Below are 26,612 nucleotides of genomic sequence, written 5' to 3'. Positions count from 1 at the left end.
CACACACACACACTTGCGGAGGACTAATATGTTATAAGTGCTGGTAGAAAACATCCCAAGTTTAGCAAACATCCCAAGTATAGCTGGTAAGGGCGATTATTCTCGTATAGTGGATTTTATCTAAGATGTTGAATTGACGTTGATATCCGGTCCGAAATGCAAACGGCGGGTCTTCACTCGGTAGAACCAGTAGAAACCCTAGAAACATACCCTACTTTATCATACATTTTCAAATAAATGGGACCATAATTTACCAAAAAGCATATCATGGTGATTGAAAGAAGACTTAAACTAGGGACTGGAAGCATATAGTATTTATGACAATGTTTATTAAGATAATAAAATCAAGTGTAAAGTTCCCCCAAAAAATATCCTCTTGAATAGAGCCTAATTGCTTCTGCAACCAGCAGGGGTGAAACAGCGGTGAAACAGCGGTGAAACAGCGAGACTAACAGGACATATAACTGTCACACTTCCTATATAGCCTCAATTTACAAGCCTGATGCTAGCCCGTTGGGGCAAAAGCATAGTCTCGGCCACGCCTTCGGCCTGGCGGACACAATAAAACATCTGGCCACAGCAGTTGTTGAGACAATGGATAAAAAATTCACAGGGCAATAGAGGCTATAGTTGCTATAGTGTAAGAATTGATGGCTCATATTTGCCCATAATGTGCTGATGCACATTACCTACATTATGGGTAGTGGAAGGGAATTTAAGATACAGCCATGGGGAGTTTCTTTAAGATTCCGCATGAATGATGGCAGTAAAAAAAATCTGCCTGTCTGTCTGTCTGTCTACCTACCTACCTGTATCTATTGTAATAGCTGTGTGTATGCAAGAGTGATCCATTACAAACCACGGCCTAAATATGTGGAAGGCTTGTACTTGCATATCTGTTGTGTGTAAATAGATAATAGTAATAATAAAAATAAAATATCATTTAAAAAAGAAGGCTGGAACCAGTTTGTGGGACAGGGAGGGTAAAGAAATGGGAAGTACAGGTAAGGTGGGGGGTCTGTGTCAGCCACCATAACTTTGGTGGTGGTGATGGTGGTTGGACAAGTGGAAGAGTGTGTGGGGGTTGGTTGAGTTCAGAGTCGCCAGCTTGTCTCTCTCCACTTCAGTGTGGTATCCAGGATATGAGTGGGTGACCTGATCGGATGTCCTGGCATCTGGGAACCGTGGAGGGAACGAGGGCATGTGACCCCCGCTCACAACCGGCTTTCCCAAATCTTGTTAATGCGGCTAGCTGGCTCTGGGGTCATTTCCCAGTTTCCCAAGGCTCCAAGGGAGATTAGTTCACTAGTGGGTCCTTCATCTGAAAGGACAGGTGACAGATTCACAAGCCGATCTGGCCTATTAGCCCCAGATAAAGAGCCAAAGCTCCCCCCGCCCCCTCCCCGAGCATCAGGAAATCAGCCTGCATCAGTGCATTTACTCTTCAGCAACAGAATGTAGTCCACATCAATACCATAGAATAAGAGAATGAATGTGGTTCAGATATGTATACTAAATTTGAACATCCTTACATCTTAAAAAGCTAGTTTATAGCCTACTTCATTGCATGACTATGACAATATGTAAATATTTCAGTTGAAAATCTGTTTTCATTGAGCGACATGGTCATACGATGTAGTATGAATTACACTTTATCAGTAATCTGATACAAAAAAGTTAAGTGCATCTAAGCTACCGTATAGGGGGAAGCAATCCGGGAGACAGTTCGTCCCATAGCTGGGCAGCCCCGTAACCATGGCGACATGTTTTGTGTTTACACAAAAATGCTGATAAACAGCTGAGATTTGGTGAGATTTCGCTGTTCCGTGCACATGGTAATGGTCAATGGCTGTGTGCAAATTCAGAGCAATTGCTCCAGCCACTGAGGAGAACCGGGCAGAACAGTTTTTGGCCTCACCACGCACTACAGACAAATTATAGGAGGATACTGCATGTTGCAGTTGGTCTAGAAGAGAGTGGCACATTTCACATTCTCCAACCCCTACTTCATGCAGACATAGAGAGCTAATCTAAGTTTGCCTCCAAGCCATAGCCCCGAGGAGGCATGTGGGATTCAAAAGCAAAGAAAACGTTCTAATGGAATCAGTTCACCTGAATCATGAGTAATGTTGTTTCAAAGACAGAAAATCTTTTTTTTTAATGAAAAACAAGTCTCACTCTCTGGATGTCAGTGCTGCTCGACTGACAGACAGAAAGTAGCACCAGATGTTTCTCAATGTCGGAGCCCGGATTAAAGGAGCACTTCACCATTTTCAAGGTTATCTTCATATAATTTGTCCTCACTAATGCTCATCATAAAAAGATGGCACAATTTCCGTCTACTCACTCTGTGTTTCATTCGTGGGCTATAGACAGTTCAGAAACCTGCCTACCAATGGAATTATCGATGGGGATTCCAAGCCAATAGAAACTACAGCCTCTCTTCCTGGAAAGTTAGCATGCTAAAATGGAAGCCATCGTTCTTGCATTAATACAACAAAAAAACGTTTGCAATCTTATTTGAAATGACCAAATCTGCCAGCAAATGATGTCACTGGTAGGCAGGTTTCTGAACTGCCCACAGCCCTCAGACAAACAGACTGAGAAGACAGAAATGGTGCCAACTTATGAGCATAAGTGAGGACCAATTATATGAACATAGGTTGAAGATGGATGAAGTGGTCATTTAAAGCGTTGGCTTTCAAGTTTCTAGCACTAGGTTGATGTTACATTCAACTAACAATCATAGATTAAGAACAGATTAATATAATACACATCCACACAACATGCCATGAAGATGCTTTTTTTTATTGACGTGATATATTTGAATGGTTTGTCAATGCTACTTTAGTGAGCATGAAATCATGGAGGAGAAGCGCCTTGCCATAATTCATTCATTATATAAAATATAAAAACAAAGAAAAGACAATAGATTTAAACAATTAATATGGGCAGGACATACAAAACACTGATGACTGAAGACAAGGTTCTAGGTCCAGGCAACTTAATCAGACAACAGACATACAATTCACTTGTTTGTGTGTGTCTGTCTTTTTTTGAGAGTTCATGCAAAGAGTATTTCTGTCAAAATTGTGTTTCTGTTAAAAGTGTGTGTGTGTGTGTGTGTGTGTGTGTGTGTGTGTGTGTGTGTGTGTGTGTGTGTGTGTGTGTGTGTGTGTGTGTGTGTGTGTGTGTGCGCGCGCACATTAGGGTATGGGCAGATTCAATAAATACAAAAGTGAACAAACAAAGTCCATTTGGTCAGAGGAATTACAGAATCTCTTTAGAAGGAAAATAAAAAAAAACGAACGTAGGCAACGTCTGTCTGGAACAGGTATTCTAGGCTGTGTGTGTATTTGTAAAACCATCTAACACTGTTCATCAGTCCACACACAAACTCCCACCAACAGCCTAGTCAGACAAGAGGCACAGAAACCGTCTCGGTGGGGATAAACTGGAGCTGCAGAAAGTTCAGGTCTGGCAGAGCTTGAGATGAGTTCTAAGATTTCAGAGTTCCATAACAAGTCAATTTGCAGAATCCACAGTCCAAGACCTGGCTGATTATTCCAAGAGTTTAAGAGAGTTTATTTCACTCCACATTTCCGTGTCTAGAGTTCTAGAATGTGTTCTAGATAGACACCTAAGGCTCCTAAACTGAAGTGCTAGTCCACCACCAGCCCACCACTGACGCTATACATCCCAGTCCACTCAAACTGTGGGTGCCTTCCCGGTCAATGTTTGCTGCTGTTGCTGGAGGTACGTGGGCCGTTTGACGCGGGGTTTCCTGCGCTTGGGTTTGTTCTTGGCCTTGGTGAGCTGGACCACAAAGAAGGACAGGACAACCATCGCACCCAGGAAGGCAAAGACAGGGATGGTCTGGCCCACTTCCTGGTTGTAGCGACCCGGCATTATACCTGAGGAGAGAGGAAGAGAGAAAGATAGTAAAGTTAGCGGCGGAGGACAGATAGATGTATGGTAATACATGATCTATGGAATTTTCCCATCGACACTAAGTTTATCCCATGTTCATCAACACATATGAAACCAATAAAAAGTGGATGAAAGTAAGCTGTCCATGCTGTGCATGGTACTGTATTCACTGCAGTAATAAAAAAAAAAAGTTACAATTTGAACCTACATTTGAACCTAAAATTGTGATTTTCAATTTTCAGTCTGAGGGCAAGAGGTGTTTATTGTTGGTCCACAGTGTCTTACCTCCAGGGATGTCCCAGGCTCCACTCTCTCCTGGTGACAGAGGTCTGACCTGGGGACGGTATGGTCTCATGTTGGGTAGAACCACCTTGTCCAGGTCGATCGACAGCAGTTTCTGGTGCTTCCACAGGTTACTAGGAGAGAGTCATAGAGCGAGAGACAGTGACAGTGAGTGAGAGAGAGAGTAAAATTAACAAAGCATAAAAGGCTATTGCAAACCATCTCCATCACAAAAATGCAATGCGCATGAGAGAAATATTTGCGAAGAAAATCATTCAAGGAAGTGATGCACACCAACACCGACGTAATAAATATTGTAATTTGTCGTGTTCCATCTTGTTTTCTTCCATTATCTTTTTGGACTGTGCTGTGTGAAGAATCCAATTTTATTCAAAGCATGCAATTGTTTTCTTCTATGTCTGTGAAAAAGATGGCCATTCAAAGGCAAGTAGAGCCTACACGACTAGTGAGAGTAGAGTGAAAATGTCCTTGTATTTTTATTATTCATCCATTAGTATTTTTATTATTCATCCATTTGTCTACAGTCTCACTCACACTCACAAACACACTGATGAGATTTGGAAATCACATCATAGCATAAAATAACTTTTGCTAATAGAAATCCTTGTCCGTTCAGTATCCAATAGTAACCTATGGGTAATGCAAAGCAAAAGCATCTAAGGGCCAATATGAAAAAAAAATAACGAGGAAAAATCATATCTGTTCTGAAAATACCATTGACAAGCAACAATGTCACAGCTGATGTAAGTTGTAATGGACATAACATGAGCTTGTATACATTATTGTATGCTATTTCATCAGATGAAAACAAACAAAAAAACGACTTGGTGTGCAAGGGCCTTTGGGGTAACGGCCAACAAACATGATAGAAAAGTTGACAGCTGTATTATTAATATCATCTCTAATCTGCACAATGTTGTGTGCAAATGTGCTGTGTGCCCACTGCCCAGATCTTTTACCGTTAGTTCAAATTGTATGTTTTGGCAGAAATCCCATTTGTTTGATTAACCACTGTAGATAGGATGCAAAATAGTGCACATCCTAACAAAGCATGCAGATCAATCATTTGATGGATGTGTCATGTCACAGAAATAAGCTGCCCAACTATGGTAGGGGCTAGCTGCTGTCCGTATAGTCACTGTTGGGGCGGAAACCTTGTATGTCCAAAACTGTTACTTTTCAGGAAATGGAAAAATGAACCTGTGTTCCAATGGATCCAATGTAGCCATTATTTAGTCACAAGCTCATGTTTATACTTTTCATTGATTCAATATTTATAGAACCCACAGACAGACTTAACTACTTTCAACCTGGGATCCATATTTGGGCATGACATTTATTATTATTATTTATTATTATAAGAGATTTTTTTCTTATCAAAGTTTTCAAAATCTTTCAAAAACAAGGGCGATGCCAATTGGTAACACATGCCCCTTTGGTTATGCAATACCCAGTGTAACCCTTGTCCGAGTACTTGGTGCAGACAGCACACATCATCATAATACTTGGACATAAGATAGAACAGTGGTTCTCAAAGTGGGGTCCAGGCGGTCAACCACCAAAACTAGTTAATATAGCATCAGAATCAGATCACAAATCCTGTATGGGGTCCATGGCACCAAATACTTTCAGATGGAGGTCTTTGGCCAAATACATAATTCATTTGGGGGTCCTTGACCTGAAAACGTTTGAGAACCACTGAGATAGAAAATAAGGTGGCCAGTTTGACTGACCTGGGCGCCGTCTCATTCAGTGGCTGAGGCTTGGTCCAGGAAAGATGAGGACAGGCAGGTAGGGGGCGGGGTTTAGGGTCTCCCAGGTGAGGCTCAAGAACCTTGGAGTAACGGTACAGATGGTTCCCTGGCAGATTGGAAGAGAAGAGAAGAGAAGAGAAGAGAAGAGAAGAGAAGAGAAGAGAAGAGAAGAGAAGAGAAGAGAAGAGAAGAGAAGAGAAGAGAAGAGAAGAGAAGAGAAGAGAAGAGAAGAGAAGAGAAGAGAAGAGAAGAGGCAGTTGTGTTGACTTTATCTGTGCTTGGTTTTGGCATGTACAATATTATGGAAAAGGGCTGCTTGTGTGTGTGTATGTTCATGAGAAGTATACTGTGTATATCGCCTGCTCACCTTCTAGTCTCAGAGGCAGTGGGCGGTCGGCACCTGTAGGTGGCGCTACTCTGCTATGAGAGTGACTGAGGCTAGGAGGAGTCATACTATAGGAAGTGTACTGCAGTAGAGCATCAAGCAGCCAGAAACAATCTGGAAGGAAAGCAGCACATAGAACATTGAACGTGTATAGCAACGAAGAAATGTGTTTAGTTTCATAAAATCTAGATAGCAGATTAAACCGGGATGTATCGGTTATCTATCCTGGCGGAATTTATCCTGGCTTATCCATGACTCGGTTTCAGTTATCTAGCCAGATTAACTTAGTGAGTTATCCCTGGCTCAGCTTATCCATGACTCTGTTTCATGAAAGCAGTGGCACATAAGTTACCATAGAGATGTATTCTGTGAAGCTAGCCTGCTCCTGATCAGGCTAGCGTGTTATTGTTGTTTAGATGATGCATACACTATAAATACATTTTTGGTGATATCGGTCACTATTCTGGCACTGCATTGAAGCTATACTTGAACTACTTGATTATTATTCTAATCGTACACCACATGTACTTATCTCTGCTGTCAGGCAAAAATCATCTAAAAAACAAAATATTAATTTATCAGGAAATGAAGAAAACCTTATATTTTTAAAACAAAGCAATACTGCCTCATCAAAGTTGGTATTGTGACTTTATATATTGTCATTATATTATCACCACTTTACCCAAATCCAGCTCAAGTGGAGTTAGGCGTTTTGTCCATCATTGATAAGAACAGCTGACAATAGCTCCAATCGCTGCGGAGGGAGAGGTTCCAAATGGGGCAAAGAGACAATGGATCTCCAAGCTCACAATGCATCACAACGTGTGAATTAATGCCCTGATGCTTCATGACATTTATTATATAGGCCTACAATAATAAGCAGAACTTTAAATATTACAATAACTTCTGCAAAAAGGGGATCACAGAGTTGCAGTTTCAGTAGAACTAGGGAGAGTAATGCTATATGAACTCATTTCTTGTCACATTGCTCTGCTTAGAGCTTAGATATAGAATGACTTGTTTTCATAACATTAGCGTCAGTGCTAAGTTTGATAAACAGGTACACTGCATAGTTTTAACGGACTACGGGGGGAAAAAAACCCTGCCTCGTTTAGAGTTTGTTTATCTGCAGCTCTGTCCTGTCCTCTGTGTGCACACTGCACTGTGGAACAGCACTTACGGCAGCACGGAGAGGAGAGGGGGTGGAGTTGGGTGGTTTGACCGACAGTTTGAGGCTCCAATGGAGTTGAGGTTCTGTCAGAAGCTCTTTTTAATACTTATCATTGGTTACATGATAAGTATTGTTCAATAGCGTTGAACACGCGTCACTGCCCGACAGTGACGTTACATTTATGCCATGTATATACCGTGCAATTGTAAATTGTCCAGACACTGGACTCGGGTGCTGCTATGACAACTGCATTTGGTCTGGTCTGTCTGTCTGTGGGTGTTGTTACCCTACAGAGTGACACCTATATCTGTATTCTGCTACTTTAACCCATTCAATCCGGGAACGCATCTGTGTCATTTTAGATGTCTTTGGCTATTCAAAAATAGCAGATCTACAAGCTCATAGCGCGGTGCCACACTACGAGCTTGTAGATCTGCTATCTTTTTTTTTAATTGTGAAAATGTGTGCAAATCTTTGAATATGTTTTTTAAAAGCGTAAATGTTTAACTCAAATCTTTGCTTCTGGGGATTCTACAATACCGACAGGTTTTTTTTTTTAAATATGTATTCGTCCGCGGACCCCTTTCCCAGAATTTCTTACCTTTCTGCCTATGGCTGTCATCTATGCAGTTGGAGTCTCCATAGAGAGCGATCCGACCACCACCGTCAGAGGGTGTTTGGTACAACCCCAGAATAGGAACACCTTCTACCACCGCTGTCTCTTGCTTCAACACCTCCAGACCTGTGCACACACACACACACACACACACACAGGTTCTCAAGCAGGGCCCATTTTAGGTGTCAAAGTGAGCAAGACACTTTGCCCCTAACAGCTATGGCCCATGAACGCATCATAGCCATCTGAGTGTTCACGGCCCACCCATCTGACAACTTAACACGGCTGGCGTGTTAAATGGTCAGATGGGTGGTCCGGCTGGGCCGCGTGCATTTTCAGAGCATGTTTATTTTATTGATCAGTCGAATCGATTGTGTTTTGCGGCTTGGATGAGAGGAACCAACACGGTCTACTTTAAGTTTCCGCTTATCGGTATCACAATGAAAACTCATTTTTCAAGTTTTAAAGAAAAAATATCATGACCTTTTTATTTTATTTTATATTAATGTTATATTATAAATAAAATTGCAGTGTTTTGTCAATTATTTGGGGGCGCACTTGCAATATCCTCACTGCTCACCAGTGGGTGAGACACTATAGTGTTATGCTGGAATAGATAAGACACAAGTCGAGACGATTGGCCTTCATTAGCACGGCCATTTACTAGACCTGTGGAGGGGAAGCAAACGCTAATGATGTTACCAGTGAGAACATAATTTGCAGGCAGCGTTGCACTCAGCTTGGTTCAATACTTTAAGGATGATGCTGATACCTTGGTCTTTCAGGTTCTTGGCAATCACTATTCCATCTTCTGGGAAACGGGCGATGCTACAGCCTGAGGCATAGTACACTGTAAAGAGTTAGAAGACACAGAGTGATAGAAAGAGAATCAGAAGGAGTGGTGCAGGGAGAGAGAAAGGCTGGTTGATAATTGTATTCTAATATGAGAACATAACTTTCCAAAGCATCCGGTGAAAAGAAACAGATCAAGGTATATTGGGTGTTGCAGTGTGCTGGTAGCAGTGGTGGTACTGTCATTAAGTACAATTTTTAGGTATTTTTTCCTTTCTTGAGTATGTCAATTTTTCTTTATACTGTACTTTTTACTCCACCACAATTATTTGAAAGCTTAAGCTAATAGCTACTTTGTAACACGTACATACTATTTCATATTTAAAAATAAATGATCTACAAGCTCACATGAGCTTGGAGATCAGCTATTATCAAATATAAATGTAAATATAAATATTAACACATTTTGAAAACTATAAGAAACTTGTGAAATTCTGAGTACTTTTACTTTTGGTATTTTAAGTTTTTTTCATTCCAGTACTTTTGTATTTTTACTTAAGTAAAATCTTGAATACAGGTATTTTACTTATTTTATTTGTAACAGAGCATTTCTATATTGTGGTATTGTTACTTTGTACTTTTTAAGCAAAAAAATCAAGAGTACTTCCTCCACGACTGTTGCAGTGTGCTGAGAGAAAGACAAGGGCTGTGTTTGTCTGGTGGGTGTATGTCAGAGTGACAGATTAAAGACAAAAAGTTGCGTCTTACTGTCATGATCAGCCATGGTGAAGTCTCCCTCGTACAGGCCATCACTGAAGGCCATTCCCCACACTGAGATCAGGTCGTTCAGTGCTGGTACATTAGCGCCCCCTGTGTCCGGCATCCACCACTGCCTACAAATCAAGTGAAGAAATGTCATTTTTACACACAATATAATCTACAAAGCACCTGTTCCTGCCCGCAGATAACACAAGCAAATCACTTGGATGACATTGTAATCAACAAACCATATATTATGCTTGAGGAACATTTACGCAGCACTAGAGTTTAATTATCTACCACTGCCGACAGCAGTATGCATCAACTAAATAATTCCCATGGCAGAGCCAACACAGCATCCACCACAGCCTGAAGGCAAGATAATTACTAATAATACAAATAAATAATAAAAACCACTGCATAGAGATCACATCAAGAATTCAGATTTATTACAACCATTATACAGTATAACGGGAAAAACATCCATCAGGGCCAGTGTGTTCAAAATAACTCACTAGTGGTGTCTCCATGTTAAAGATGTGGAGTGGAAAGAAAGATAAAGCCATACGATAGATATAATTCAGAGCTAATATTGACAGGCCTAACTTAATACTGGTACAGTGAGTTTGTCTTAAAGCGTCTGAACTGACGTTGTTTTTAATGTATGCTGAATATATAACTCAAAAGAATAGTAAGATCCATTTGTTTTAACCAAATGAACCCTAGCATCCTTATTCAAGCCATGGTATCATAGACAAACATTCACTAAAATAGGCAAACATTTGGCTAAAATAGGCGAACATTCTGCGAAAATAACATATCTAAAAACAATGCGTTGAAACGCGACACATTGTGAGATGTAGATTGGCTATTTCTGCTATTTGACGTACAGTGAAGTATATAGGGGTTAAGTGGTTAAATGAAAAATATAAACTATTTTGAAGGACCCAAAGGCTATATTTAACTGTATTTAACAGTTTCTAAGGACCTGCTGATGTACTGTGACAGTTGAAATGGGATATTAATGGAGCCAACGAGGGGTCGTAATGAATTCTTTCTGCTGCATGAGAAATTAAGCTGTGAACATGAAACCCCACAATGTCCTTCATCTATATTATACCAAGGAGACATTAAAGAAGTAGTTCACCCAAAAATTACTTATTTTCTATCCATTACACACCCTATGAAGCCTTGAATTTACTGATATATTTTCTATTCCTAAGCCAATAATTTGATTAACGGCGGAAAGATGCTTATGTCTCCGGTAGGAGACTCAAAGAGTATCCTTTGTGTCTCCTACCGGAGAGACCGCCGGTCATCCAATTATTGGCTTAGGAATGCGACAAAAACCAAAACATCTCCATGAATTCAAGGCTTCATGGGGTGTGTAATGGATAGAAAATAAGTCATTTTTTGGGTGAACTACTCCTTTAATATAATCCCATACTGTACAGGAGAACAGTTGACACACCTTAACCACTTGAACACTAGCATCCCTTTTCTGGACTCAAGATAGTGAAAGATGATTATTTATAACATCTATTATTTATAACGTGTGTTCGCACACGCGGTGGAGCTTATACCTGGTGTTCTCGTCGTAGAACTTGACCTTCCTCATGACGGAGGTGTTGTACCAGTCGCTGAAGATAATGAGCGACAGGCCGTTGTCGATGTCTCTCCTCAGTTTGGTGATCTCCTCTGGGAAGTACTCCTCCTCGCTGTCCACCATCAGTAATGTGCCTGTGAGGTGGGAGAGACACAGAGTGCAGACATTTAGTTTGATGTCTTGACGCTCATAAGATGGCTAGACTTAATGAGCAAGAGGTGATCAGTGGCGTGTAATGATTAGTACGTTGAATGGTTTAGCCTTCAGCACTTCTATTGCTAAATTTCTACTCTGTCGTACAACACGCTGTGTGCCACAAATAGCCTATCTACAAGTAGATCGGCTTGTAGATCAGCTATTTTTGGTGTGCGCTGAGCTGCATGACATTGAATAATTTGGGCTTATTACTGCATCTACCGGTGCAGCAGATAGGGAAAGGGAAATTGCATTTATAACTTCCCCCAGCTGATGGTTGCTCAGATGGCTATGATGCGTTCATGGGCCATAGGGAAGCTGTTAGGGGCAAAGTGTCTTGCTCAGGGACACTTCGACACCTAAAATGGGCGAGCCGGGGGTCAAACCATTTTGATTCACAGGTTGCCTCTCTACCCAGTTAGCTATGGTCACCCCACAACTGACATCAATAGTTTTGCCTAAGTGCTCTCACCATACTGGCTGGCATCAAAGCAGGTGATGGGTGCTCCCAGCACCTCAATGAAGTATCCCATACTTCTAAGGTGCTGGTACATATCTCTGAAGTTGGTGTGGATGTGGTCTCCATTCCTGGAAATACAGAGAACGATACAGTGTTTTTCACTCAAACTATTTAGCATTTCCATAGAAAAAACAACACTATTAGGAAGAATCAACGTGGCAAAAAAGACAGAGGAGAGACATCGAGAGAGCAGCAGACACAACTTAACTGATTCCGTTTTTTCTTTTTACCTTATCACCCCCCATCTCACCCCCAAACAGGATCTTGGAAAAACAGCCACAAAACTGCTTTAAATAAAAATAAAAGAGGAGAGGCACATAAAACACAGTGACACTGTACCACCACTCACCAATCTAGCGGGTCATTCTTCATACGGAGGTTATCCCGGGGGAAGTAGCCAGGCGGGTAGCGGAGATTGTGGTACTGGTCCCACAGCACCCTCTTGCTGCGTGGCGGAGTCGGTACGATCTTCACCTTGATTGGCAGCTTGACTGTGGAGGTCATTTCCCCACCCCCAACCTCAGACTGCACAAGAGGAACAGGAAAGTATTTATTTTAGTTTTCTGGTTGACACACTGTCACTTACGGGTGCTACGTTGTTGCCACTGTTCTGTGCAAAGAAATGCAATAATCAAAGTTTTTATTGTACAAGATAAAAACAAGATAAAAACTCAGAGAGTAACTTATCTAGACCGAATGGTCTAGATAACAAAAACAAAACAAAAAAACACAGAAGAAATGTCTTTCCATACGGTAATAAAAATAATAGATATTTCCCACTACTTTTTGATAGGGTTGGTAGCACAATTTAGACCTACAATACACAGCACAGGATCATTATGAATAGTAACGACAAAGGTGATCGATTACGTTTTATCATATTAACTAATTCCCTGCCTAGAACGACTAAAACGACTTTTGTCCTTTAAGCCCTGACTGCCAAGAACGACTAAAACGACTTTTAATAAAAATAAATAAATAAAAAATCTTTTTTTTTTCTTATTTTTTTTTTCTTATTTATTTATTTCTTTTTTAACCCAAAGACCAAGGAGATATGATTTTTTGAAGATCTAGACTCCCATCCACTTCATTGTTAACTTAAAACTTAAACATTTTGTATCTTGGCTCCTGAGTACTTTTTTTTTCAATGAAAAATCTCTGGCAGTTTGTCAAACGCAAAAATAAAAAAGTTCTGGCAGTGAATGAGTTAATATTGCTTATGTACAAATTTGAAGCTACTCACGTCATTCTCTGCAGGTGATGCCACGGTGACCATCACATGACCCTGAGCGATGCCTTCCCATGATGCCGCTTTCTTCGCCACCGAGATGGAGATGGCCAGGTAGCCCGCCCAAGGCCACAGCACCGGCGAATAGGAGACCGCCACGTCGATGTGGTCACCGTTCTGTGGCAGGTAGGGCTGCCAGATAGGCTGCACAGGATGGAGAGTGGAGACCAGTGTTAATTTCGTCTACTAAAACTATGACGAAAAATGTTAGTCGACTACCTTTTTTCAAAGACGAAAACGAAATAAAAAAACTAAGCTATGATGACAAAGACTATGACAACATATACTGACAATTAAAAACTAGACTAAAATGTTAGGGAGGGACTAGTGGAGAAGAGTAGAACTAAGACAAGTCGTTTAATGCTTGGTTGCGTTCAGGTGTTTGTGCTCCAAAAATAGCCGATCTACAAGCTACAAGTTGTAGCTTACATTTGTGAGATGTTTTCGGCATGCAGCTAAGTATAAATCAGGCATTACTACGCCATCACGGCCCGCCAAAATACATTTTTGTCGACTAAATCAACTGTAGTTTTAGTCAACTAAAGTCTCATGATATTTAGTCAACTAAAACTAGACTAAAACATTCTCCAATGGACTCAACTGGGGAGATCTCGAGTGGAGAAGAGTAGAACTAAGACAAGTCGTTTAATGCTTGGTTGCGTGCAGGTGTTTGTGCTCCAAAAATAGCCGATCTACCAGCTACAAGTTGTAGCTTGCATTTGTGAGATGTTTTCGGCATGCAGCTAAGTATAAATCAGGCATTACTACGCCATCACGGTCCGCCAAAATACATTTTTGTCGACTAAATCAACTGTAGTTTTAGTCAACTAAAGTCTCATGATATTTAGTCAACTAAAACTAGACTAAAACATCTGAGATGACTAAAACGTGACAAAAACGAAATGAAATGTTATTCAAAAGACTATGACTAAAACTAAATACACATTTGCCCAGTCACAATTAACACTGTTGGAGACATTATCATTTAGATGCCATTGGTTTGGTTACCTCCACAAATGTATCCATATGACATGTAAAATCGTGACAAGAATCAAACTCTCTAGTGAATGTAAATGTCATTCAACAACTGGTCAATTCCCTACAGTTAAACACGATTCTAATTATTTAGGTGGAACATCGGGATGGTACCACCACGGTGTGTTGGTGCACACCGTTTCTCCTTTATATCTTTGCTTATCTTTATATTTCGAGTCAATAGTTGTAAATAATTGATGTTTCTATACTGTTATTCAGTGGAATGCAACAAACGAGGCATATTCCTCATACCTGCAAAACATACATGGCAATAAAAATATTAATAATTCTGATTTGTATTTAAGTGTTTTTTACTTTATTGTAAAAGATCCTGATATTCCACAGTCAACTTTTAAAGATTTTGTGAACAACAGATCGAAAGTCAGAAATCCTTTGGTGAAGTACAACACCAGAGTTGTGCTTTACTAGACTTAAGCCCTTTGCTCCTCTAGGGAGCATAAGCCATTGACAAAATGTCTTCCACATCATTCCATTATTGGCGGTTCTTTCGAGATCTTCCCAGTTGAGTCCATTCTCAGACATTTCTGCCAGAGTTGTAACCTGAATGAAATTATGTCAGTGTTTGTGCACAACATAGACACTGTGTGTGTGTGTGTGTGTGTGTGTGTGTGTGTGTGTGTGTGTGTGTGTGTGTGTGTGTGTGTGTGTGAGAGACTGCACCTTGTCGAGAATCCTTCCGGTGACGCCCATGCCATTTAGAATGGTCACGTTGACGATGGTGGGCATTCCTCCATAGTAGATGGGCTGAGAGCAGTAAGGCCACATGTATGGACACTCTGTCAGGTCGATGTAGCTAGGAGACAGGCTAAACAGACAGAAAAACACACGATGATAGTGAAAGTAGTCTGTGTGTACAATGTGTGTGTTCATATAACATTGCGACCACACATATGGTGGGAGTTCAAAGACATACATAGGTTATTACAATATGGGCCTTTATGTCCAAATTATGGAGTGAGGTGCAATTAGGATAAGATTCTATGTTAAATGTTAAAGACATAAAAGGAATTATAAGGTGCAGCTTCATGTGTTTGCCTGTATTTATACTTTTTAGTGTGTGACATTTACACGTTAATACCTGTGTGCATCTAAATGAGTCCAAGCCCATTCTGATACATGCACACCCTGCTATGACACGTTCATGCCTGTATCTCCAATGAAGACATGGATGGCCTTTTTTCTACTAGAGGTACTCACATTGTTCACTTGAATGTTAACAGTCTTAAAAACCCTGAAAAAATGTCTGAACTGAGATCCATGTTTGGAAGTGGCAGGGTAGACATTATTTCATTCTCAGAAACTAAGTTGGATAATTCCATCAAAGACTTTGAGATTGAAATAAAGGGCTACAATGTCATCAGAAAAGACAGAAATCTCTCTGGGGGTGGGGTTTGCATCTATGTGAGATCAGACATTATTTACGATGTGATCCCAGATATGGATAACAACCCCACTGAATCGGTCTGGGTCAAAATTTTATACCCACATGCAAAACCACTGATAATTGGCGCCATCTACAGACCCCCAGATCAAAATGCTTTTTATGACTTGATTGAGGATCATGTGGCGGGTTTAGGAAACTCTGAGACGGTTTTAATTGGTGACTTTAACACCTGTGTTCTGAAGAAAGACTCAGCTACCTTTAAGTCCCTCAGAAAGTTCTGTGACCTGCACAGCTTTACCCAGCTGATAAAGCATTTTACAAGGGTAGGCATTGCTTCTCAATCAATCATAGACCTAGTGTTGACAACGGACCAATCCAGAATTTCCAAGAGTGGAGTGATTGAGTGTAGCTTAAGTGATCACAATATCATTTTCTGCACACGGAAGATTCACGGACCTGGAGCTTATTGTCACAGGACAATCAGCTGCAGGTCTATGAAACACTACTCAAGTGATCTTCTAACAACAGCTCTTGGAAAAATGGACTGGTCCCATGTCCTAAATTGCACCTCTGTGGAGGAGTCCTGGTCCTGTTTCAAAAAAGCTTTTTTGTGTGTACTTGATAACATCGCACCCACAAAGGTGGTGAGGGTCAAAGCTAGCACAGAACCTTGGATGAAGGGTGACATTTTGAATGCCATCAAACTCAGGAACAAAAGCTACTCCGAGCTCAGGAAAAACAAAAGTGAGCAGCTACTTGAAAAGTGCAGAAATCTACGAAATGTAGTTACTAAATTGATCAGAAATGCCAAAAAGAATTTCTTAAATGAGAACATAGAGGCAAACAAAAGCCACCCACAAAAACTGTGGGAGGCACTAAAACAATTAGGCTGCAACGGAAAGATTCAGACTAAATCTACAAACATTTGCATTATTTCAAGTGGCTCGCTCACTACCGACAAGCAATTGGTAGCGGACTGTTTTAACAGTTTCTTCACCACAGTTGCAACCCAGTTGGTAAGCAAACTCCCTCAGCATTCAGGTCTGTATGGCCCCGACCACATTCAAGCTCACTATGAGAAACTAGGGGCTAAAAAAGATTCCTTCTTTTTCAAACCTGTATTGACTGTTGATGTGCAAAACAAACTCCTCGCCCTACAGCCAAACAAGGCCACCGGCCTTGACAACATCCCCACCAGATTCCTCAGAGACGCAGCGGTCTCCATTGCTCCCATAGTAGCCCACATTACAAACTTATCCATCAGTCAGTGTCACGTCCCACAAGAATTCAAGTTGGCAAGAGTAATCCCTCTATTTAAAAAAGGAAGCAAACTAGATCCTGGCAACTATAGGCCTGTTTCCATCCTTTGTTCCATCTCAAAGGTTATAGAGCGATCAATCCAAGAACAAATCAACAGCTACCTCAGCGAGCGTAAACTGTTGTTTGAATTCCAATCAGGCTTCAGAACATCCCACTCCACTGACACATGCCTACTATATTTGACCGACTACATCAAACGTGAGGTAGACTCGGGCAAATACTGTGGCATGGTCATGCTGGACCTCCAAAAGGCGTTTGACACTGTAAACCACGCAATTCTACTTGATAAGCTGAGGGCGATTGGTTTTGATTGCACATCACTAAATTGGATGAGATCTTACTTGGAGGGTAGAGAACAAGTGGTTGACATCAACGGAACCATGTCCTCATCCCTCCCGGTGAGCTGCGGGGTTCCTCAAGGCAGCATTCTAGGGCCGTTACTGTTCCTTCTATACATTAACGACATGAATGCTGCCTGTAACTGCAAACTGTTCCTGTTCGCTGATGACTCGGCACTCCTGATCTCGGGTGAGGACAAGTTGCAAGTTGAGGAAGCTCTCAGCTCTGAACTCTCAAAAATCCGTACCTGGCTTACCGATAACAAACTGTCTCTACACCTTGGGAAAACTGAATCCATCCTATTTGGGACCAAACATTCCCTCAGTAAAATGAAGGTAAATGACTTCAAGGTCAAAGTCGATGACACAATCATCACTAGCAAAGAAGAGATTACCTATTTGGGATGTATTCTGGACAAATACCTGTCAGGTGAAAGCATGGCAACAAAGGTGGTCAAAGGAGTAAACCAGAGAACCAGATTTATGGGCAGAGTTTCCTCTTTTGTCAACCCTCAGGCCCTCAGGACCCTCTCAGGGGCCCTGATTCAGCCCCTTTTTGACTATGCTAGCTCCTCTTGGTACTCCAACACCTCAGTGTCACTGCAGACTAAGCTTCAAACCTCCCAAAACAAACTGATCCGACTACTTCTCGGACTGGGGCCCATGACCCACCTCTCTCCCATTCACTTTGCCAGCCTAGGCTGGCTCAGGGTGGAAGACAGGGTTAAACAACTAAAAATGGGTCTGGTCTTCAAAATTGTAAATGCAGATTTGCCCGATATGCCCCCTATACCCGCATATCTGTATAAATACCTCGAAAAAGTTAGTGACACCCACAGCCACGAAACTAGAGGGAGCGTAAACAACAATCTGGTACCACCCACCCATAAAACAAACATGGGCAAATTCTCCTTCTATAGCACAGCCACCAAGGAATGGAATAGTCTAACCCCATCCCTCAAAAAATGCAGTTCGCTGGGCTCATTCAAAACTGCCCTAAAAACCCATCTTTCTGGAGGCCGAAAGAGGAGCTAGTACCAGTTTCCCTGTAGACAGACGACCCCCCCCCCTCCTCTTTTTGTACATATTTTGTATTTCCTCATGCTTTTTTTGTATATAATTTTTTATTTTTCCATGCTTCCCCCCCCCTTTCTTTTTGTACATATATTTTTAAATGCTTTTTTTGTACATAGTGGTACTTTTTCTGTATTATCTGTATTTTCATGTTGATTTTTGAACTGTTTGGTTGCTACTATATATGTCTATGAAATTAACTCAAGGACCCCAACGGAAACAAGTCCGCAAGGACTTTTTTGGCCGGACCTTTTAGACAAAAGCATTATAAATGTAACTGTGTTGTTTTACATTCTTTTGCCTAATAAAAATTTCAATCAATCAATCAATATCTCTGTCTGTGTGTATTCCCATGGCGTAAAAGACTCTTGTGTGTGTCTACAGGCCTACCTGGCTTGGGGTCGGTAGCTGTTGAGGATCTGGTAAGCTCTGATCAGGTCTAGTTTACCGTGGCCCTGTTCAAACATGTTGACACCAGGCAGCCTGCGGGCCGACGCGATCAGAGCCTGCTTCATAGATGCTGGATTCACCAAGTCTCGGTTCAGCACAGTGCTGGAGGTTTGAGAAGGAGGATTGTATTAGTGTGTGTGTGTGTGTGTGTGTGTGTGTGTGTGTGTGTGTGTGTGTGTGTGTGTGTGTGTGTGTGTGTGTGTGTGTGTGTGTGTGTGTGTGTGTGTAGGAGAGAAAGCGGGCTGGTGGAGTATCCAATGTTCATGACATTACACGTATATCAGTGTAATTTCCCTTTTAAATGTGCTGTTCCCCAGGGAGAAGGGAGTGTGTCTTAGTAGACAGGAAGGGTGGTATGGTGTTTAACAACAACCATATCTGCTATCTGTCCAGTCACACATCCGTGCCGGGAATGCGAAACCACAACAGAGTTTTCACTCGAGGCTAAAGAGATAACGAGTGCCTGAGAAATATTTTTAAGGGCCTGCTACTTTTGTCATGCATTTTAACATTTTCAGAAACTAAAATAGGGCTCATCTCCTCTTAAGAAAATTACTTAACCACTTAAGCCCTATATAATTTGTTGTACCACGATTAGCTAAAATATCCGATCTACAAGCTCACAGTGTGTTGCATCGCGACACGTTGCCTATAATGACATGCCCAAAATAGGGATGCCTTTTATCTTCTTGAGTGAGGGCAGCTTACACACTGGAACATGCTGCCAACACAAATATAAGACATTGTCCTGTAAAACCAAACTGAATTAAAAAAAAAAAAAAATACAAATAATATACAAAAGAATACAATCTAGATCTTTAAATTCCTGATATGGACACTTGCAGGGTTATGATACTGACCTGGCCAGCAGGGTGACCGCCCCGGCCACTACAGGTGATGCCACACTGGTGCCAGACAGGGAGCGACAGCCCTCCTTCATCCCCGACCCCCTGACCCCTGACCCGTAGGTCACAATGTCAGGCTTCACCCTGCCATAGCCGCCTGGCAGCTCCTGCGTAGAGATAGAGAGAGAGAGAGAAACAGACGGCAAAATGACGATGTCGATGAAGAGAGAAAGTGACAATGAGAAGCTGAGCATTTGAAAACATGGATTATGGCACAAATGGACAGAGCCAGGAGTGACAGATGGAGAGTAAAACGGAGAGGGAAGGCTGGAGAAACTGAAAGATGGAGCGAGAAAGTGAGAAGGATAATGGGCCAAAAGCCAAGGAAAGTGGGACAGCTCTGTTTTTACTTTTGTGGTTGACTGACTGTGAATATGTGGGCAGAAAAACTGGTTAAGAATACAGAGAAAAGATCTGGAGGGGCTGACTGGCTGAGTAGACAGTTGGGGGTGGGCACTCAGGGAGTTACAGCTAAATGAGGTCCCCAAGTAGAGTCAGTCTGGGTCTATGACTGATAAAAGAGCTGGTATGTGTAGAGTGTTGAAATGCCTGACTGGATACGACCGAAGGGGCAGAACTACGCTGCGGATGACTGAAGGAACAGAGTGCAGATCCCAGGGTGGCTGTGTGATTTGGTCTACTGCAGATAGATAAGTTGCTGTGTGGTGCAAAGACTTCTGAACGATGGCATTTTCCCTTTGGCGACACCTGAGTGCGAGAGAGAGCGCAAGAAAGTGAGAGAGAGAGAGAGACAGTTCCTGGTCTAGCATACCCAGGTTGTCATGCCTCTAGAAGAAAATCTGGCGATGTTGTCCTCAAAGTCGATCCCTCCTACTCCGATCACGTCCATCTGATCTGCTGGGTTGTTCAGGGTCCTGAGCCAATGACGTTTGTGTGAAAAAGACAGAAAGACAAAAACAAGAGCACATATGTCACACATCTAAATACATCTAAATATATATTGTGACAATGAACAGGAAACAATAGCTACTGAAATCCATAAGCGTGAGGGTGAAGTGATAAACATACCCGTACAGAGGTCCATCGTTGCCGATAGCTGAGACCATGATCACTTTGTTGGCAGTGAGTTCCCATACCTGTCAATCAAAGTCATAATGTAAACAAACACCACATCAAACAAAGAAAGAAAAAAGAGAAAAGGGCAATTAAGTTTGCCTTCCTGAGACATTAGGAAAGCAAAGACAGGCGAAATTAAGGGGATATAAGAGATGTATATCACAGTTTTCCCTTCTAGTTCTCAAAATATCCATCATTAGCCTTTACACCCTATCCTGTCTGCCAGCGAGCGAGCGATCTGACAACAAAATCGCAAGACAAACTTTCCTGATATGTAGTGCCATGGCACAGCGACATTGCCTGAACCAATAAAATTAACTAATGAGCGGAAACGAATTAAGCAACAACACGGCATATAACTTCATCACTCGCTAGCTTGCGTCGCTGGCAGTGAGGATGGGGTGTTAGATGTTACACTACCCTTTCCTAATTTTTCTTCACACAGCATTATAACCAGGAAGTGCGTGATCACCTTGTCAACAAAGGGGTGGTCCATGAAGTCAGGGCCCCCGATGCTGAGGTTGAGAACATCTATCTTTTTCAAGATGGCATAGTTGAAGGCGTCCAGGAACCATGAGGTGTAAGAAACCTGATGGAGAAATGGAAAAAGACAAAAAGAATCACACAATGGCTGCTTCAGAACATCATGTGACTGGAGGCAGAGTTTGGCAAGATGGCTGCATGTTCAGAGCCTGAAGCTCTGGTCACCAAGCAATGAACTCAAACACACTGGACATCCCAAGAAGCCGAACTGAGAGATACAAGGAATCACCATATGTGCAGACTATTAAATGACTGGGATTTTTAGATAGACAACTGTAATTTATTTATTCTGAACTGTTTTATATTGTAATCAGCAAAATAATTAAGTGTTTTTAAATGGTTCCTGTCTTTTTAAACCTGTGATCATGCTGAAAGCTGAATAAACATAAACATTGACATGAAGATATTGACAGGTATCAATATCTTCATGTGCCAATACTAGTTGGCATTTCAGTGCCAACTAGTAAGGCCTGATTCAAAATTATTATATAGTAATAAGAATGATTGTAAATACAACCGAAACCTGTATGTTAGACATTTCTGGTAAATTTTGTATTGTTTGTTGGACCAGAGAATATGATGTGCAACTTAGCAAACTGTTGCAACTTCCACCTTGTATCAGAAACAGTGATACATTCACTGTTTATTCAAATTAACAGCCAAAAAACGATTAATTTAAACATTGCCGGATTATGTTTTTCCAATCAGCAGCCATTGTATTATTTTTGCTTGATTATGCCATGAAGAGCGTTAAACAAGCAAGTGCACTCTAAGGTAGTTGGAACGGGTGTGTTATGCCTTTATACTGTATGATGGCAACACATGCCGAAAATAGCAGCTGTTTTTGGTATACAACGAAGTATGAATGAGAATGTTTATGTACCTGGTTGTTGGTGAAGACTCTGAAGATGTGGAGTTCAGAGTCCGGGGCAAAGCCCTGACACTCCCTCATACTGGCTATCACTCCTGCTACAAAGGTACCGTGACCTAGGCCTGGAGAGAGACACACAGTCACAGGACAGGGGTCATCGTCATCATTTTGCATACAAGTATGCATGCTGAAACAAACAATTTCAGTCCAACCAAACTGCTCTTTACATGTGATCTTTATCTGGTTTCACAGCCAGCTCATAGAAAATTGGCATTGTCATCAAGCTCTAGCCTGGTAAACCCTCCCTCCGGAAATCTCAATTCCATTTCATTTCAGGAGTGAGTCTGGCCTGATCCGCCTGTCTGCAATATTGGCTGTGCTGGAGTTGGGCGGGAGTAATACCGTTGACTGACAACCCCTTCAGCCAATGATAATTTTTCCCCTTCAGCCAATCAGCAGTTCACCAGTCTTAATGTGACGCGACGGGACTTTTGAGACAGCCATACCCAAAATGGGTTGCCTTTTTCGGGTACAATGGTGTCACTGCCCGCCCCTACCGGTTCTCTAATTATTATTTTTTAAATAGGCTTTGTCATGATTAATTGACCACATATATGAAGTTAAACAACTACATTCTATCCAAACGATATCTTATAAGTAAATTCCGTGCCTCAAAATAGAAGTTAGAGAGCTTTTTGAAGTAAAAAAATAGCGGAGAATTGGCCGCACAGGAAAAAGATGGCTGCCGTTCGTGTTTTGGGCTCACTCGAACTCGCCACCTGATTGGCCAACGTAAGCTGTCAATCACAGAACAATGAGCGACGACGCTGATAGGCGCGACCGTTTGGCATATACAGCCAATATTGCAGAGAGGCGGTTCATGCCAGACTCACTCCAGGAATCAAATAGAATTGAGATTTCCGGAGGGAGGGTTTACCAGGCTAATCAAGCTCATCCTCCTCACCATCATCCAGTGTCTTCTCATTGGTCCAGTTGGTCCTTTCTTTGACATTCTTAAAATGAGGGTGCTTCTCACTGAGGCCTGTGTCAAACACTGCCACCTTGACCCCAGAGCCTATACGTACACACGTGCACACGTATACACACACACACACACACACACACACACACACACACACACACACACACACACACACACAAAGATTAAAGTCTGTCTAATAGTCAAATTGATGCCTTTAACCATGAGTCAATATCATCCGTTGATTAAAAATAAGATGCTGACCTGCTGTCAAGTCAACTACCTCAGTCAAGTCAGTCAGAAAATTGATAACTACATGAATATACTGCACATGCTACATTCAAAAGGCAGTCGCGGATCCTAGTTATTACTCTACCATTAACTATACAGAGTAGCTCAAACACTCTTAAGGTACTGCCTTTACGTGGGTTTCAATGGAGAGACGTATGATAGTCTGAGATCATGGGCTACATTTGTACACTCAGAGTTACAGACCTGTAAGGGTCCATTTAGAACACTTTAGAGTCTAACCATCGTTTCTGAAGCATTTTAAGGCTTGCCAATATTATTATTTGGGAAACATACTGTATTCTTCTCGCTCAAATGATCGCATTTCAAGACACTGAACTTCCTCAGAATTTCCATGGGCCTGTTCTGTTTTAAATTCCCATACTTTCATATCTATAATATGACCTGAGCCGCTTATGGCAGTTGTTAAACGTCAGGGTCTTACCTGTGTGTCCCATCTGCCAGAGGACATCAGCCTGCAGGATCAGAGCAACGTGGCGGGGAATGGCCCGGAGTAGACGCCGGCTAGAGTGGCGGCCCGTGGCGTGCCAGAACCCCGAAGCAAGAGATAGGCTCGTCCGGCGAAAGGGGCGGGATGACTGCCACGATTGCCTCCATCGAGTGGCGTTGCAGGGTGCAGTGGGTTCAGGTGCTACATAACAACATCAGCCACATTTACAGTTGTGTTAGAATAAGATGCAGAGGATGTTTACAGCATGGTCGAAGGCCAAGCCTTTCAGAACAGGGTTTGTTAGTATGTCTATGCATGTCACCTCAAAAGAAGATCAATAACAGCCTATGTTGCTAGGTGCTTACATTGACGTAACAACGATTGCCTGTACAGTAGCACTACCTTATCCTACTTACTACTCCACATCAACATACTCCCCCGGACCTTCATTTAGCCGATCCCTCTCATCCCCTTTCACTCCTTTCCATCTTGAAATCATGAGGTGAGTGAGGCACATTACACCTGGCCTCATTTAAGTAAATCTAGTCTCACTAGAACCACACAGAACAACACCATTATAAGATAATTAGCAATTAGCAGTAGCAACCAACTAGCTAATCACGCCTTTCACACCTTCACAAGGATCGGGGAAAATGTAATGTTCTCTTCAGTTTAATTCAACTGAAATGTACATCCCAATTTATTTATTATGCCAATTCCCTCCATGTGTATTTGTCCCTGTCACTGCCAATCCCTACTTAGTGGCCAACCACTACTTGTTGGAAGTCGCCAGCTGCTTCTTTTCATCTGACAATTTTGATTCTTCATGGACAGAATAACTTACCTAGCAAATAAATCCACTCAGATAAAAAAATAAAATATAAAAAAAAACAATGTAATTTGAACAGTAGTGGACATTGGTGTGAACCTTTTGCAAGGTCTTTCCCCGAGTTCTGGGAAAGTATAACTGTGTTAAGTGCAACTAGTGATACACATACTACATATTGTTAAGACTTCAGTCAAATGTTATATGGTGGGCTGGGGGTTGTGTGGGGGCACACTAAAGCCTTTCATCCAATGGCAGGTACAGTGGGCTTGACCCACCCTTCTCCACCGCCCCATCCCCCCACTCCATTAACTCACTAACTACACTCCCAAGGCAGGCACTCACAGACTCCAGTGTCAACCTCCCATTACTCTCCCTTTCTCTCTCTCTCTCTCTCTCTCCCTCTCTCTCTCTCTCTCTGTGCACCCACAGACACACAAACACTTCTCCCTACCTACATCAACACTCCCAGGCTGGTCCCCACCTAGAGCTACGATATGTGATCCCCACCAAACCGCAATAACAACACAGATAGCCAAGACAGAACAGAAATACAGACTCAATTTCTGAAATAAAAAGGTACATTCTGCGTTCTGTAGTCAATTGGCTTGCTGTATCTTTTATAGATCATTCTAACAGGTACATATTATTGTTGACTTACAGGGGATGTATTTGAGTGTTCGGAACACTTTCCGTTGCGGCGTCACTCTCTTGATGTAGGGGTGGTCCTCTAAGATCAACAGGTTGCTAGGCGATGCCTGGCGGATGTGGACCAGCTCAAAGTCGCTGGGGAAGTCTGAGGCAGGATTTTCCCGGGGAACAATGCGCCAGTCCAAGGCTCCATCGCCGGTGTTACGCAGGGCGCTGCTGATGTAAAGGCGCCGGGCTTTGGCCGAGAAATACCCCGTAAATCCTACAATGTACTCTGGAAACAAGAGGGGACAAAAGAACACATGAAACAGTGTTTCCAGCTTTCCATGTACACAGACAGAATAGACGGTTTCAGGCTGTGAACAACAAAACTGATCTAAATACTTTGTAAACATCTGACAAAACATCCGCCAACCTATCAGAGGAACAGCTGTTAGCTACAGCTAGACTACAGTACATGTCCACAGGAGTTTTTATCCATTACCACCAGGTCAGGTTCAGCTGAATACTGTAGGTTTAGGGACACAATGTATTAACAGAGAGAGAGAGAGAGACTACATAATAGGACAACTACAGGCTCCAAGTATTGCCTTCCACAGCAGGGCACACTAAAACCCTCAGTGTTAGGCCTTTCATTGCCAAAGAGTAAAATGAACAGTTAAAGTAACATTAAGGATTTTACTGTGCGCTCTCGAGTGTTTCTCAAAAAACATCCCCAAATTATCCTTGGGAAGAAAAATGGTATCAGGTTTTAAACTGTTTAGTTGCCAAGGCCTTTCCAAATCCCTGAAACATAAGATGGCCTGAAGAAACAACAAGCGTAAGCTAGTAGTACATTAGCAGTCTGGAGAACATTGCTCCATTACTGGAGGTTGCCCCAGGTTAGAACCAAGAAATGAGTTTTGAGACATAAAGCAAAGCAAACTGTTTCCCCCCCCCCAAAAAAAGTATGAATACCACTGAAAATGCAGGTTGCAAGACAATATGAATGGCAGAATAGCACAACACTGACAATGCTACTGCGTTGCGGACCGGTGTACAATTCCGACAAGAAACCACTTTGCTAAATCTACATACTGT

At 42.0% G+C, this 26,612-nt stretch overlaps 1 protein-coding gene across 1 annotated transcript in view; it reads right to left on the bottom strand.

Annotated features, from left to right (window-relative positions):
* Positions 1 to 2,787: 2,787 nt before the first annotated feature.
* mbtps1 (membrane-bound transcription factor peptidase, site 1) overlaps positions 2,788 to 26,612 on the bottom strand; it is a 30,360-nt gene continuing 6,535 nt past the window's right edge. Inside the window, exons 3-23 of the mRNA XM_080437630.1 lie at positions 25,543 to 25,806; positions 24,050 to 24,256; positions 23,302 to 23,412; positions 22,350 to 22,459; positions 21,396 to 21,512; positions 20,876 to 20,943; positions 20,619 to 20,721; positions 19,802 to 19,953; positions 18,882 to 19,043; positions 15,036 to 15,180; positions 13,275 to 13,463; positions 12,381 to 12,556; positions 11,984 to 12,099; positions 11,294 to 11,450; positions 9,720 to 9,844; positions 8,932 to 9,009; positions 8,145 to 8,285; positions 6,355 to 6,486; positions 5,967 to 6,093; positions 4,216 to 4,346; positions 2,788 to 3,914 (exon numbers count right to left, since the gene is read on the bottom strand). Of these exons, the coding sequence (XP_080293756.1) occupies positions 3,709 to 3,914; positions 4,216 to 4,346; positions 5,967 to 6,093; positions 6,355 to 6,486; positions 8,145 to 8,285; positions 8,932 to 9,009; positions 9,720 to 9,844; positions 11,294 to 11,450; positions 11,984 to 12,099; positions 12,381 to 12,556; positions 13,275 to 13,463; positions 15,036 to 15,180; positions 18,882 to 19,043; positions 19,802 to 19,953; positions 20,619 to 20,721; positions 20,876 to 20,943; positions 21,396 to 21,512; positions 22,350 to 22,459; positions 23,302 to 23,412; positions 24,050 to 24,256; positions 25,543 to 25,806 (3,017 nt within the window). The 3' untranslated portion in view covers positions 2,788 to 3,708. The remainder of the gene's footprint in view (positions 3,915 to 4,215; positions 4,347 to 5,966; positions 6,094 to 6,354; positions 6,487 to 8,144; positions 8,286 to 8,931; positions 9,010 to 9,719; positions 9,845 to 11,293; positions 11,451 to 11,983; positions 12,100 to 12,380; positions 12,557 to 13,274; positions 13,464 to 15,035; positions 15,181 to 18,881; positions 19,044 to 19,801; positions 19,954 to 20,618; positions 20,722 to 20,875; positions 20,944 to 21,395; positions 21,513 to 22,349; positions 22,460 to 23,301; positions 23,413 to 24,049; positions 24,257 to 25,542; positions 25,807 to 26,612) is intronic.

Source organism: Gymnoscopelus braueri (genome assembly GCF_963280865.1).
Source record: "Gymnoscopelus braueri genome assembly, chromosome: 9".
Lineage (NCBI taxonomy): Eukaryota > Metazoa > Chordata > Actinopteri > Myctophiformes > Myctophidae > Gymnoscopelus > Gymnoscopelus braueri.
This window is presented reverse-complemented; position numbering and strand designations above follow the sequence as displayed.